This window comes from Triticum urartu, chromosome 5A (genome assembly GCF_056163025.1).
Source record: "Triticum urartu cultivar PI428250 chromosome 5A, HENAU_Tu73, whole genome shotgun sequence".
Lineage (NCBI taxonomy): Eukaryota > Viridiplantae > Streptophyta > Magnoliopsida > Poales > Poaceae > Triticum > Triticum urartu.
Genome location: NC_141877.1, coordinates 640,782,384 through 640,798,796, shown reverse-complemented (window position 1 = coordinate 640,798,796; position 16,413 = coordinate 640,782,384). Strand labels below are relative to the sequence as shown.

Genomic DNA, 16,413 nt, shown 5'->3' with positions numbered 1-16,413 from the left:
GTTTGGCCTTGAGTTTTTCTTACTCCAAAATTGCCTTGAAGCAAGTGCCATGTGTTCATGATATGCATACTTTGTATCTTCGGGATTGCTTTCCTCTTCTTCTTCTTCAATGCAAACCTTGGCCTTCAATGCAAGGTTGGGCTTCTTTGCCTTTTGAGAACGAAGCACCGCATTGTAGGCGGTCTTGTCCAAGATGTTCATAGCCACAAACTCATCCAAAACTTCACTTGAGGTCAAAGTGTGGAAGTCCGGTCTTTGACAAATAACGGAGGACATGGCCTTATGGTAAGGCATCGTTGCCTTGAGGAATTTGCGCTTGATACAATTGTCATCCGTGTCCTTGCCCCCGTGATCTTGGAGTGAGACCGCGAGTTTGGTTACTCTCTGATAAAGCTCACGAGGTTCTTCATCTTCTTTCACTGCAAACTCATCGGCTTCATCTTGCACTACTTCATAGTTGGAGCGTTGAATGCTTGCGCTTCCCCGGTAGAGAGAAACAACACAAAGCCATGCATCTTTGGCCAAGGCGAAGGGCCGAAGATGAGGTAGATCTTCGGGTGTAATTGCATCTTGAATGATGAAGAGAGCATTCTCATTGAATTGATTATCCGCGGCTTCTCGAGGAGTGAAGTTGCTTGGATCATGCGGATGGAAACCTTCTTCAATGATTCTCCAAAGATTAGTGTTCACATGACTTAAATGTCGCCTAAAGCGATAAACCCAAGAATCAAAGTTCTCATTTTTCACAATCTTAGGGGGAGGACCGGCATGATTCAAATGAGTGGAAGGAACCGGTCCACCATAAACAAGTGGTGGTTCCACATGAGCAAAGATGCCGGTGCCATTTTTACCACTAGAAGAAGGAGCCTTTTCACTACTAGCTTCCCCCTTGTCGGAGATAGCATCCGTCACCTTGTCGGTGGGATCAACCACTTTCAACGGTGCGGTGGATAATTTAAGCCCTTCAATGAATTTAGTAAACATGCTTTCAACCTCGGTCGTCATGGAGGTTTTCAATGTCTCCAAGGCCACATTGAACTCCTCACGAGAGACCGAGGTTCCCCCATCGCCCGTAGACAAGATCGGATTCACACTGAAGTGTTCCTCCACACCGTCTACGGTATCAACCATACTCTTCGGACGGCAAAGTCCTTAGTAAAGAGACGAGGCTCTGATACCAATTGAAAGGATCGACATGGTTGACTAGAGGGGGGGTGAATAGGCAACTAACAATTTTTAACTTTTCTTTACCAAATTAAACTTTGCATCAAAGTAGCTTGTCTAGATATGCAACTAGGTGAGCAACCTATATGATGCAACAACAACGAACAAACACGCAAGCACGAGAAGTAACACTAATGAGCTTGCACAAGTAAAGGTAAGAGATAACCAAGAGTGGACCCAGTGAAGATGAGGATGTGTTACCGAAGTTCCTTCCTTTTGAGGGGAAGTACGTCTCCGTTAGAGCGGTGTGGAGGCACAATGCTCCCCAAGAAGCCACTAGGGCCACCATATTCTCCTCACGCCCTCACACAATGTGAGATGCCGTGATTCCACTATTGGTGCCCTTGGAGGCGGCAACCGGACCTTTACAGACAAGGTTGGGGCAAACTCCACAACTTAATTGGAGGCTCCCAATGAAACCACGAAACTTCACCACAATGGAATATGGCTCCGAGGTGACCTCAACCGTCTAGGGTGCACAAAACACCCAAGAGTAACAAAATACACACAAGAAAGTATGGGAAGCAAATATCCTTTGGTGGAAGTGTAGATCTAGGTCTCCTCCTTCAATCCCTAGCAAATCAACAAGTTTGAGTGCCTAGAGAGAGAGATCGGGCAAAGAGAGCTTGAGTAGCATTAATGGTGGAAAGAGAGAGGTTAGAGGTAGGTGTGGTACGTAGAAGAAGCATCCTTATATAGCAACCCTAAAAATCCAACCGTTATTGTGTTCTCAGTGCTGCAGCGGTACAACCGCTCCTGGTCCCGGTACAACCGGGACTCACAGTTTACGTGCAGAACCCTACCAAGCGGTACAACCGGGCGACCAGGCGGTAGTACTGGTTGAGAAGAACAACCGGACCAACCGCCCAGACACCGCCCAACCACTGCATAGGAACAAAAAGGGAGTCACCCCTGAGTGCGGTAGTCGAGCGGTACCGGGCCGGTGCAACCGCATGGCCTCGAGCGCTCGGGCGGCTAAGTCCTGAGCGGTAGAACCGCTCCGGACCCCGGTGGTGCCGGTACGACCGTACCAACCGGGCCACCACCGCATGAGTACTGCATCAAAACAGAGGCCAGACCGGTACTTGGGCGGTGCCTGGCCGGAACAACCGCCCTAGTCCTTGCTGAGCGTTGGCGGTACCACCGCCCGGAAGCAGCGGTACAACCGCTTGAACAAAACTGGTCAGCGCCAAGACCCAGCGGTACAACCGCTCCAGAGAGCGGTACAACCGCTGGAGCCCACAGTAGACAGTAGGAAGGAAGGGGAAGACAAGAGAGGGGTGAGGTAAGTGTACGTGAATGGATACCCCCAACACTTTCCAATGTGGATTTCCTCTTAATAGTACGGGTTCCCTATGACCAAAAGAGATAGACAAATGTGTAGAAAACACCGTCTTCGATCCTTTTTTCTTCAGAGAGAATAGCTAATTGAAGAAGACCTAAAACCGAAACCTGGAACACTTAGCATAAGATTAGGTAAATAAAGGGTTGTCATCATCCTCCAAAACACAAAGTAGGGAAATGACCTTACACGGGTGTCCCGAGAGAACTCGCTGAGCACACTCTTAATATTGATCCGAAGTTTAAGCCGGTAAGGCAGTTTCTCCGATGGTTTAACGAGGAAAGGCGCAAGGCCATTGGAGAAGAGGTGACCTGGCTCTTGGCGGCCGGGTTCATTGTGGAAGTTTTTCACCCAGAGTGGTTGGCTAACCCGGTGTTCGTACTCAAAAAGAACGGCACCTGGCGTATGTGTGTGGATTACACCGATTTAAATAAAGCTTGTCCAGCTGACCCTTTTGCTCTCCCTCGTATTGATCAAATAATTGATGCTACGGCGGGTTGTGAGCATTTGAGTTTTCTGGATGCGTATTCAGGTTATCATCAGATCAAGATGGCAGTCAAGGACCAAGAGAAGACAGCCTTCATCACTCTGTTTGGATCCTTCTGCCATGTATCTATGCCTTTTGGGCTTAAGAGTGCCCAGACGACTTATCAACGGTGTATGCAAAATTGCCTTCACAATCAGATTGGGAGCAATGTTCATGCTTATGTGGATGATATAGTGGTGAAGTCCAGAAAAGAGGAAACCTTAGTAACTAATATGAAGGAGACCGTTGATAACCTCCGGGTCTACAAGATGATGCTTAACCCGGCTAAGTGTGTTTTTGGAGTCCTCGCTGGCAAACTCTTGGGTTTTTTGGTATCTAACAGAGGTATTGAAGCTAACCCGGAGAAAATTAAGGCAATCACCTCCTTGTCCAAACTGGTGTGCATCAATGACGTTCAATGGCTGGCGGGTCGCATCGCTGCTCTGAGCCGGTTCATAAGCCGGTTAGGGGAGAAGGCGATGCCTTTGTATCAGATGATGAAAAAAACGGATGATTTCGTTTGGAGCGATGCTGCAAACTCTGCTTTTGAGGATCTGAAGAAACAGCTTGCTGAGCCGCCGGTTCTTGCTGCTCCAGTTGAGAAAGAGTCGCCTTTGTTATAAGTAGCCGCTAACTCATGAGCTGTTAGTGTGGCAATTGTGGTGGAGCGCAAGGAGGCTGGCAAGCAACATCCGGTTCAACGGCCGGTTTACTACGTCAGTGAGGTGCTGATTGAATCTAAACAAAGATATCCACATTGGCAGAAGCTCGTGTATGGGGTGTTCATGGCAAGCCGGAAGCTCAAACATTACTTTTAGGGTCACCCAGTCACTGTGGTTAGCTCTGCTCCTTTGGGAGACATCATCCAAAATAGAGAAGCTACTGGACGAGTCGCCAAGTGGGCCATTGAACTTGGGTCTCATGGGTTGAAGTATGTGCCACGTATTGCGATCAAATCTCAAGCGATGGTTGAATTTATTAATGACTGGACAGAGATGCAGATGCCAGAAGAGAAACCAGAAAACATGTATTGGACGATTCACTTTGATGGGTCCAGACAATTGGAAGGCTCAGGGGCTGGAGTTGTTTTAACTTCCCCTCGAGGTGACAAGTTTTTTTATATGTTGCGATTGATGCTTCCTTGTACTAACAACGCAGCAGAGTATGAAGCCTTGCTCCATGGTCTTCGAATGGCCAAAGAGATGAGCCTGAGCCGGGTCCGGTGTCTTGGCGATTCAGATTTGGTGGCTCAGCAGGTGTCAGGCAAGTGGGATTCCAAGGACCCTCTCATGGCGGCTTATCACCATGAAGTCGATGTTGTTGCAGGACATTTTAAAGGTTATCAGGTGGAACACATTGACCGTAGGAAGAACGAAGCGGCAGATGCTCTAAGCCGGTTGGGGTCTTAGCGTAAGCCGGTGCCACCTAACACCTTTTTGGATGTTTTGCATAACCCGTCTGTTAAGTTACCTACAGAGGAAGATTTAGCCGTTCCTGACCCGAATGCACAGTTGGTGGCGGCTCTTCACGTCATCCCAGATTGGACAGTACCGTTCTTGGCTTACATGACCCGGGGTGAGTTGCCAGAGGATGAGACCCTGGCCCAACAGATAACCCTGCGGTCCAAATCAATGATGATTTCTAACGGACAGTTATACCATCGCAGCGTCTCTGGAGCATTTCAGCGGTGTGTTTCTCCTGAAGAAGGCCAAGAAATACTTCGTGAGATCCAAGAAGGGGATTGTGGTCATCACGCCGGGTCAAAGTCTCTTGTGGCCAAAGCTTTTCGTCATGGTTTTTACTGGTTGACGGCTCACGCTGATGCAGAGGATCTGGTCAGTAGGTGTGATGGATGTCAAAAATTTGCACGACGAGCACATGTGCCGGCTCAAGAGTTACGGATGATTCCAATCACCTGGCCGTTTGCGGTCTGGGGGCTTGACATGGTTGGACCTTTCAAAAGGTCTAAGGATAAAAAGACACATCTTTTAGTAGCAGTTGACAAATTCACAGTGGGTTGAGGCGGAGCCAGTGAGTAAGTCTGATGCAGCCACAACGGTTTAGTTCATGAAAAAGGTGATCTTTCGCTTTGGTTTTCCACACAGCATTATCACTGACAATGGCACTAATTTATCCCAAGGGGCTATGGAGAAGTTCTGTCAACGTGAGCATATCCGGCTTGATGTTTCTTCTGTAGCTCACCCTCAATCTAATGGGCAGGCTGAGAGAGCAAATCAGGAAATTTTAAAAGGTCTCAAGCCCCGGCTCATGGTTCCCTTACAACGGACCCCGGGTTGCTGGGTAGAGGAGTTACCCTCGGTATTGTGGAGTATTAACTCCACCCCTAACAGATCTACGGGTTATACACCCTTCTTCATGGTTTATGGAGCGGAAGCAGTACTGCCTAGTGACATTCGTCATGACTCGCCTCGTGTGGCGGCTTATGTTGAAGCTAATAACGAACAAGCCATACATGATGTTCTTGACTTGTTAGATGAGGAAAGAGACTTAGCAGCAGCTCGATCAGCAATTTATCAACAGGACTTGCGCCGCTATCACAGCCGCCGGGTTAAGTCCAGGACTTTTCAAGAAGGTGACCTGGTGCTCCGGCTCATCCAGGATCTGTCAGATGCACACAAGCTATCCCCACCTTGGGAAGGACCCTTTGTGGTCAGCAAGAACTTAAACAACGGGTCATATTACCTCATTGATGTTCGAGAGCACAAAGATTCACGTAAGTCAGAGGAGGAGACCCGCCGGCCGTGGAACATTCCTCAACTTCGGCCATACTACACCTGAGCCACCGGCTCTCATCATGTACATACTTTGACGTTGTATATACTATGATAAGTAATAAAGCAGGACCTCTGTCCTTTTCCTTTTCAAAGATTATATATCTTTACTCTTTTTCACTATTTAAAATGACTATTAAGGAGCTGATTATATCTGAATCAAGTCTAACCTTTTTGGTCCGGCTTAAGATCGTATTCAAATCTAGCTGTAAACCTCATGATCACTTGGGGGCTTCTTGTTCAAACATAGGTCGTATTCGAACCAAAGAGAACATAGCTGTCGTAACCCTCTTGATCGGCTCAAAGCCAAACTCACCAGGGGCTTCTTGATCGTATCCGAATCATAGCTTAACCCCTTTTGGGTCCGACTTGGATCGTATTCGAATCAGGGTCATTAAAAACCTCTCAAGATCATTTGGGGGCTTCCTGTTCAAACATAGGTCGTATTCGAACCAAAGAGAACATAGCTGTCGGTACCCTCTTGATCGGCGCAACGCCAAAGCCACTGGGGGCTATATGATCGTATTCAAATCTTAGCTTAACCCCTTTGGTCTGGTTTACTGATCGTATTCAAATCAGAAACCCCCAACCTTTAGTTACAAGGTTATTTATATTGTTTGCCACCTGTTATTTGTCTTATTGGTCTTTTATTGTCTCAAATTTTAAATAATCAGCATGGTCTTTTCGCCGGCTTGACTATTTGACAATAAGCCGCCAAGGCATGATAATCATCAGGCATTCAGAAGCATTGACTTCTCAAAAGGACTGGATCATCAACCTCATCACATGGGTCATATAAACCGGTGGTCCAGAGGTCAAAGATACAGGTATGATTGTTGTTTATGAACAGTTTCTTTATGTGTTAATCCAAGGTTATTTCAACCATGTTTATTTTCACATCTAGTTCTGTTTTTCTACTATGATAAAACTATCGGTCATGTACCGGGTATTCTGACCCGTTCGGTGCTAAACCTCCAAGCAAGCTTCTCCTTTGCTACAGGAACAAAGCTGAAATATTACAAAGATAACCATGAATGTGACGCGTATATTGATATCAGGAAGCAAAGAGTCACAAATGGCATCTTATGCATGATGGCATAGGCAAAATATGCTGTTGTTTCAAGCTAATTATATTACAAGGCGTTCAAGAGCCCACAAAGATGGTTCTCACTCTTCCTTCGCCGGTTCACCTCCTTCTGTTAATTGAAAGCTGGAATTGGACTCTGATTCATCATCAATCAGGCCAGCCAGATCAACTTCTGGAGCAAACGTATGTTGACGAACCGGCGGGAGAAGGTCTGTCACCTTGTAAGAGGGAGTCGCCATCTTCTTATTCTCCAAATCAAAACCCGGCTGACATTTGTCAATATTGGTTTCATCTCCAAGAATAGTAGCCTGAGGTCGAACTTCCCTCACGCAAGCAACGAAGTCATCCTGGTCAAACAGAGACCCGTCTTCCTTCACAGTAGGGTACCCCCTGGCTACGTCCGCCGGGTCTAGATCTGGCACCCAAACCTTGGAATGGCTCAGAGCAGTCAAGGCTCCGGCTCTAGCGCAGGATTGTTTGACCTCTTGGAACCTGGCGGGTAAGATTGACAATTTCTTCAAAACGTCGCTCAGCCGATTGGGTCCTTGGTTGGCAGGGGACATGGTGGCAAGTGCTTGTTGAGTGCCAGTATACAATTGCTCTACTAATGTATAAACCGCCTTCAGCTTGATCACGCTGTCTTGGCTCAGATTTTTCCTTCGAGGACCTGGGAAGTTTTTTTATACAGAGGCTCATTAGGCGGTTCATATTCCAGGTCAAAAAGAAGGTATAAGTGATTAAACTCAGATAACTTACCAATGATGGTGGAGACCATTTGAGACACCCGACTCTTTAAACCGGTAAGCTCGATGGTAACCTCCTCAAGAGCTGATTCAGCTTTTTCAGCACGTTCGATTAGCAGTGTCTTTTTTCAACCCAGGATTTCTTCTTGGCCGTCAAACTGGTCTTCGATTTCTCTGTCTCAAAAAGACTCAGTTGGAGTTTAGTGTCAGCAGTTTTGATCTCTGTCTCTTGTTCCGCCAGCCGGGTCTTTGCTTTAGTTAATTGAGAGCTCAATTCAGATAGGGCGTTCTGCAAAACGTATACAGGTGTGTCAAAGCTTAAACTTAAGATTCAAGTCTCAAGTACTATGCACTGCAAGACCACTTGACACTTGGGGCTAATGTCTGCCAAAACAATTTTTTACGACTCTTATATATTTCAAGTCCCAAGTGCCTTACAAAGTAATAGCACTTGGCACTTGGGGGCTAATGTATGATATTCAGAAAGTTATTCAATATTAAGCCGGATTACAATGCTTATTGGGACACACTACAAGAAATATGTCAACTTATGACCTTCTCTTAGTGACCCCAGCTGAATTGGTCGTAAATTCAGGGCCACTTCGCTTGGAAGGGCTCAAACACTGAAATTGCTTACACCAAATGGTCACAGAGCAGACAAGAGGCGCCAATGACCTTATTTCTACATGATTACGACCAATATAAATGGTCATGACGTTGCGAACGTGGATGCATTGGTACTTATTGCTATGATAAGGCGCCACCTCATCAGTTTTGCCTATGTGTCATGCCCATGTTTCAATTTTTGCCCTAGGTTGTGAAGCAACCTATATTTCTGTCATTCCCAAAATTCCCAAAAAAATTGGGCATTCTTTACTATCCAAATCATTGCCTCATGACAATATTCAACTCCATTTGACTGGTAAAATTTCCTCGGCAAATTTCCAAAGTTTTTGTTCAGCTCGAACTGTTGTGAAGGAAGTACTGGCTAGGCATATCCTAATGAGCTGAATTTTGGCCACATCTTGTATATTCCCAAATCATAGCTCTCCACAAATTTTGAGCCCCGTCTAACAATACATGTGACTGTGTCTTTAACATTCATGTTTCTGTCCAGTGTGGTACGTTGCAAAGCAAGTGACACCTAGGCTCCTCCATTTGAGCTGCAAATTTTCCAAGATAGTGTCCTTAGTAGATGATCATCCTCGGCCAAAACTCAGGCCCATTGGCCATGTGCATTTCCCGTACCACTAATCAAACACTTGGGTGCTGATTCATGTTTGAACTCGGTTCAGTCTCCTCGTGAGATTCTTATATTGCCTTCTTCTTCCTAACACCTATCAGGGGAGTGCCCAACCCACTAGACATGCCTAGGCCGCCCGGAACGCGTGGCAACACCACGGTCACGTGGTGACCACGCGGCGGGCATGCAAGTCTACGCGCTTTGGAGTTGGGGCCCTGGGCCACCATCCAAACCTCAACGTATCGCCACCAAACCATGTATTTCTGATTAAATAGATACTTTTCTACCTAGAAATGATTTTTTGAAAAAATAAAGAGCAAACTATGAGGCAGCTGCAGTTCAAATTTGTCCCGCTTCCTACTAAATCAGCAAAAAATTGTCTTTTTCACCACAGGTGGACACAAACTTTTGGCACCCAACCATTTTGTCAATTGTGCATTAAACATGGCCTAGTATTTAATAAAATTGATTTGGTCCAATTCTGCAACAAATATATGGTAGGTCCTTCACAAAAAAACTCATTTTGGGCACTCGAAAAATGGAAAATTGATTTTTTGTCCAAAGAAAATGAAAACTCCCTTATGCAAATTTTTTTGCCATTCCAATATGCACCCTTGTGCACAATATGAGATCATTTGAACAAACTATGCCATGAATGTGGCCATAAGATTGATCATTTGGCTTGAAAGCCATGAATCTTCAGAGATGATAGCTCATTTCTGAGAACACTTTTTTAAAATAATTGCCATATTACAAGTTTGTTATTTTTCCTGGGAACTTGGCCACATATAATGACACAATGCGAAGGTTTCCCAATTTTTTGATTTTTTTTGAATTTTTTATGCCCATTTCAAAATGCGGTCAAAACGGCGGGAATGACTGTTCCTAGCTAGTGGTTGAATCTTGGAATTTTTTTGGTGTTTCTCTGATTAAATAGATACTCATGTACCTAGAAATGATTTTTGGAAAAAATAAATAGCAAACTATGAGGCAGCTGCAGTTCAAATTTGACCCGCTTCCAACTGAATCGACGGAAATTTGTCTTTTTCACGAGAGGTGGATCAAAACTTTTTACACCCAACCATTTTGTCAATTGTGCATTAAATATGTCCTAGTATTTTATATAATCGATTTGATCCAATTTTACAACAATTATTTGGGAGGCCCTTCACAAAAAAACCTCCTTTTGGGCACTCGAAAAATGGAAAATGATTTTTTCGTCCAAAGAAAATGAAAACTTCCTTAGGCAACATTGTTTGCCATTCCAATATGCACCCTTGTGCACAATATGAGATCATTTGAACAAACTATGCCATGAATGTGGCCATAAGATTGATCATTTGACTTGAAAGCCATTGATCTCCACACGTGATAGCTCGTTTCTGAGAACATTTTTTTAAAATAATTGTCGTATTACAAGTTTGTTATTTTTCCTGGGAACTTGGCCACATATAATGGCACAATGCGAAGGGTTCCCAATTTTCTGATTTTTTTTGAATTTTTTATGCCCGTTTCAAAATGCGGTCAAAACGGCTGGCTTGACCGTTCCTAGCTAGTGGTTGGATCTTGGAAAACTTTTGATGTTTCTCTGATTAAATAGATACTTATGTACCTACAAATGATTTTTGGAAAAAATAAAGAGCAAACTATGAGGCAGCTACAGTTCAAATTTGACCCGCTTCCTACTGAATCGGCGGGAATTTGTCTTTTTCACCAGAGGTGGATCAAAACTTTTAACACCCAAGAATTTTGTCAATTATGAATTAAATATGACCTAATATTTTAGAAAATTGATTTGGTCCAATTTTGCAACAAATATATGGTAGGTCCTTCACAAAAAAACTCATTTTGGGCATTCAAAAAATGGAAAATGAATTTTTCGTCCAAAGAAAATGAAAACTTCATTAGGCAACATTGTTTGCCATTCCAAGATGCACCCTTGTGCAGAATATGAGATCATTTTAACAAACTATGCCATGAATGTGGCTATAACATTGATCATTTGGCTTCAAAGCCATGAATCTTCACACATGATAGCTCGTTTTTGAGAACACTTTTTAAAAGAATTATTGTATTACAAGTTTATTATTTTTCCTGGTAACTTGGTCACATATGATGACACGATGCAAAGGTTTTCCAATTTTTCGATTTTTTTTGAATTTTTTATGCCCGTTTCAAAATGCGGTCAAAACGACGGGCATGACCGTTCCTAGCTACTGCTTGAATCTTGGATTTTTTTGGGTGCTTCTATGATTAAATAGATACTTATTTACCTAGAAATGATTTTTGGAAAAAATAAAGAGCAAACTATGAGGCAGCTGCAGTTCAAATTTGACCCGCTTCCTGCTGAATCGGCGGAAATTTGTCTTTTTCAGGAAATGTGGATCGAATCTTTTGGCACCCAACCATTTTGTCAATTGTGCATTAAATATGTCCTAATATTTTAGAAAATTAATTTTGTCCAAATTTGTAACAAATATATGGTAGGTCCTTCACAAAATAACTCATTTTGGACACTCAAAAAATGGAAAATTGATTTCTTGTGAAAATAAAATAAAAAATCCCTTTGGCAATATTGTTTGTAATTCCAAGATGCAAACTTGTGCGAAATATGGAATCATTTGAACAAACTATGAGGCAGCTGTAGTTAAAATTTGCCCCGCTTCATAGTGAATCGACGAAAATCCCACCTAGTATGAAAGTACATCTAGTTATTTGAGGGAACCGTACGTAAACATTGTCATAAAAAGAGAAGGGAACTTACCGCCGGGCATTGTGGTGCTGCGTTGGATCTCCTCGACACTGCAATGGAGCTTCATCAGGCACCGTGGTGCTGGGTTGGAGCTCGTAGCACGTCGTTGAGAGCTGTAATGGAGCTTCATGGGGATGTCATCGGTGTTGCGTTGAAGCTTTTTCACGCTCGGTGCTATCGTGACATATTGATGTGATCGAACAACTGCCAATGCGCAGATCGGGCGGCTAGCTAGGCGGATGATTTCTAGACAAAATTATCTGACTGACTCGTAGTTGTTTGCTTATTGTTAATCGATTAAGACCAATTTACATGGTCATAACATCATCAAAGCCTATACATCCTTCTGATTGGTTCATGGACATGTCACGCAGATCAAGCATCAGAGACCGTCGGATATTCACAGATCTAATGACCCACAACCCCTCATGCTCTCACTCCTCGTCCCACCCACAGCCCAACCACCCAAACCCTAACCCAGATCCACTCCCACTCCAGCCGCCGCTGCCCCCTTCTTCCTCCCAGATCCAATCCAAGTCAGAACCCCTCGCCCTCCCGTCCCCGGCCTCCATCTCCATTCCTGCGCGTGTCGGACACCTCCCTCCGGCAGAGCTCGACCCACACCGCCAAGCGCCGCTGCTCCACCCTCTCCCGCGCCCCTCGATCCCAGATCCCCGTATCCAAGTTACCCTCTTCCTCCCTCAGATCTCGATCTGCTGTCCACCATCGATGACCCTCCCTATAGACGAGATCGAGCTCCTCCCTCCTCCTGTTCTCCCCCAGCCTTATCCGCTCCGAGCCAACCAACCACCATGTCCTTGGGATTTTGCCGCGCGGCGCCTCGTCTCGCCGGCCTAGCGACCACAGGCAGGCAGTCCACGGCCAGGATGGCGGCGTGCCCCGCCGCAACCACGTACACGCACAACACTCCGCGCCTCCCCTCCCTCTCCTGTGGTTCCTAACAGACGCACTCATTGCGGTCGGCGTCCCCGGAGTTGGCGCAGGAGGGGCTGGCCGGCGTCCCCCGTCGACGTCCTCCTCCCTCTTGTCCTGCGTGATCTGGAGGGGGATGGAGCGGGCGGCCATCATCTGAGGCTAGGCCACGTTGGACCGGGAGGGGACCATGGCGCCGCCCCATCGCAGTTGTCCTCGTTCACCTCTGCTCCAGCAGCGTTGCCTTAGTAGATGGGGGCCATAGACCTCGGGAACCCGCTCCTCAACCTCACCGTCGACGGCTTCCTCAAGATCGGCACCGTACGCACCCCCCACCCTACTCTTTCATCTGTTCTTCTAATTCTCGCTGACAGATTCAGATGCTTTTTTGTGTGACTAATCTGCAGGTGTTGTTGCTGGGGTGTATGTAGGCATGGAGTATGGAGTGGAAAGGGCCAGTGGTGACTATGACTGGGTAATGATTCTCTGAAAATGGATCTCTCTTCATGTTTCTTGCACTTAGCTGAACCTTAGGTGGAGGGAAAATCTACCTGCATGACTGCCTCCCCGTCGCAAACATTATTATCTGCCTACTTAACAATCTACATCTTTCTTTTGTTGAGTAAGATTTTGAGCTAATTAATTAGGGGTAACAATGCATCACGTCTCACTGAGTATAGAAACGTTAGCCACAGGATCTGGATTTATTTGTGTGGATGTTTGTTAAGTTAACTCATCAACTGACTCTCTCACTCTAAAAAATGACAAAAAACTCATAAACTGATGGAACCGTTCCCAGAAATAGATAAAAAGGGGATTTTCTTTTATGGATGAAGGTCCACATGTTCGCAAAGAGGCAGAGTTAGCTTAGGTTCAGAGCGCGCCATATTTCAGTTAACACCTAGCCATATTCAGTTGTTTATATCAAGCACTAGCAGCTAGCTGTGTCTCATAAAAAGCAATCTTGCAGAGACGCAGAGTGGCTAGATTCAGAACCGCCTGGATCTCGGTTAGATACTGGCCAGATGTTGTCTGTTGTTATCCAGTGTTATAGAGCAGTATTTTTCACTCGTGTACAGTAGTGCATACATCAGTTTGTGTTGGTGCTGTGCAGACAAATGTGACACGAAATTATCTTGGTTTCTTTGCAGTCCAGAATGGGGCGTGGGAGAAGCTGCCGGCCAGCGGATCTGGTAAGACAATAAGTACTACACTATAACCTACTAGTATGGCAGTATTGATATAAGGAAACATGTGATGCAATATAGTTGCCTTGCATACATGTGATTATACTTTTTCTTAATTTCTAGTATAATTTTCTTCAGAGTGTAGATATATGTGTACTAATTAGACATTGAACGGTTACTTGCAGTGTGAAAGCCACCATTGAGAGGAACAAAAAGGCCAACCATGACACATCCAACTCTAGCACGGTTGCAGAAGTCAATGCCCAGGTAACATCATGTCATTCTTTCACTCTACAACAATTGCTTGAATTGACACCCAAGATGTGATCTGTAAAGTCAACACCTTCTACTAGTCCTTTTCTACTCAGTTACTACATACAGAGTACTAGTACTACTTACAGTAGATTGCTAGACTTTGCTCCTGAACCTAAACCTAAAATCCCTTTGCTATTGGCCGGGGCGCCCTTCCCTGTTTTCTGCGGATGTATTACTATCTTTTGATTGCCTGAAAAACCAATGAGCTACTACCTAGTACAAGAATCCCTAAATCTGTCCTAGAAACACCATACCAGACAACCATATTTCAGGTGGATGCATGTCATCAATCATTCCTGGCATTCTTATTTCCTTATATTAAATAAGTACTCGTATGTTTTGAGTGATTCGTTGCTTGAAGCCAGGCAGTAAGTATATGGCAAGCCCTTCAATTATATACAGTGATTTAATTGTTGCTTCAAGTGCATTTTTTATAAGCTGCAAGCCATCCAGCAACATGTTCGAATTTATTTGTACAAGTCAGCAAAATGGACAAGAAACACCATAACCAGAAGTTGAACTATCATCCACTGTTATGATTCCCTTTTGAGCGTTGCGGTGATTCAGAAGCAACAAATCATAACAATTAGATCGTCCGCTCCAGCCAAGCACCTTACAAATTCTTTTTTTGTAAAGAACCATCCTTACAGCACAGTTACGGGCTACGTATTTCTAATTACTTTATATGAAGAAACACTTACCTTGCAGCCATCTAATATGCAATTCTAATAATATGTGATGCCTGATTTTTTTAGTTGTACATGCCATTCGTGCATGAATTCCTTTTCTTATGTACCAACTCCCTAATCATGTTTTGTGTTTTCAGTTTGCTATCTTAGGAGAACCTGGTGTGCTATATGGGGAAGCAAAGCAGCAACCCACAACTCGACCTGTGACTCCAGATGAAGGCACCACGACGCACCATGATTATCCATTGGAAGGTCAGCTCCTGGACAGTAACTTTCTCTCAATTTATGCTCTGCTTCATATCAGTTCCTTGTATGGTTGCTGCATTGATGCAAGTTGTAATGTGCAGGGCTTCCGAGTTTGCACCCCGCCGTCCGGACAGAGCAAGGAGGGGTCATCATCCACACCGTGGAGTTGGTTGAGCCTTGAGTGCGACCTAGAGAAGTAGGGCATTGTCTGGGGTCATCTCTTCCTTTTGCCGTGGTAAGAAATGAGCGCCACTCTTTGTCGTGCATGTATCAAAATGGCAGAAATGTTGAATACATGTTTGCTCTCAGCTGGGATACTTGGTTGTACTTAGTTATGTGATTTATTCATGTTCGTGCTGCTTGTTAAGCGATTATCTGTATGTCATTGCTACCCCGTTGCATATCTCTCTTTTCTTGTGTGCTGCATTGTAGATATGCATGATGGAGTGAATGCTTTCAGTTCTGGTTGTGTCAAATCTTTACTATGTCCCATGCTTAGTGTTTACTATACTGAGGCATTGGCCATCGGAATTTCGACGTGTATGTATAATTTTAGTTCTGGATGTGTCCAATGCAAACATTACTATCAACTGTTAAATTGATTCTAAAATTTCTCATTAACTTCATTTCAGACGATGATTTCTGGATTTGGTACCAATTTATTGTTGGCATGCATGTGCTATGTACCTTGCTTTGGTTTTATGTAGCAAGTGCCTTAGTACCTTTTCTGTCATGTGGTGTCCATGGATTGAAATGTTGGCTGTTATATATTGATTGTAGTATCGAAAATGCCTCAAACCTTAAATACTTAAAATAGATTGTTGTTCCTTTCTTGTTAGTTTTGATACCCATATACCTGCCTTGTATTAGCTCTTTCCTTTCGTGCATGTTAATTCAGTGTTTGTGTTGATTTGATGCCAATGTTCAAAAACAAGATTTTTATGGATGGGTTTATGTGTTCTGCTGGTATATATGCACACAGAATGGCCTTCATTATTTTTGTATCTGCTGTTAGATTTGCTTTTATTTTGTTTCTAACCATTTTGTTCTATAACATGCACATGCTGGCCTTTCATGTTTTGTCGCGAGCATCAAGACGAAGAAGTCGGAAGAAGCATAGTTCCAGCTCATTGGAGCTAGTTCAAGGAGTAATGAAGCCCTTGATGCTGATCTGTTGGAACAAACTGAAGCACGAACTTGGCTCATGTGATCCACTTGTAGAGCTGATTATACTGTGATCGCATTTGTATGTGTGTGATCACATTTGTATGTGTGTTAGATGATGTAACAGATTGCTTCTTGTTATTTGAAGTATTACATCTGTTTTCTGTCTA

General features: G+C 44.3%; 1 protein-coding gene across 1 annotated transcript; it reads left to right on the top strand.

Annotated features, from left to right (window-relative positions):
* Positions 1-12,158: 12,158 nt before the first annotated feature.
* LOC125511322 (MADS-box transcription factor 58) lies at positions 12,159-16,413 on the top strand. Its single transcript, XM_048676666.2, has 6 exons — positions 12,159-12,963; positions 13,050-13,117; positions 13,794-13,835; positions 14,015-14,096; positions 14,971-15,085; positions 15,181-16,413. The coding sequence occupies exons 2-6, from the start codon at positions 13,083-13,085 to the stop codon at positions 15,258-15,260; spliced, it is 354 nt and encodes a 117-aa protein (XP_048532623.2). The 5' UTR covers positions 12,159-12,963; positions 13,050-13,082; the 3' UTR covers positions 15,261-16,413.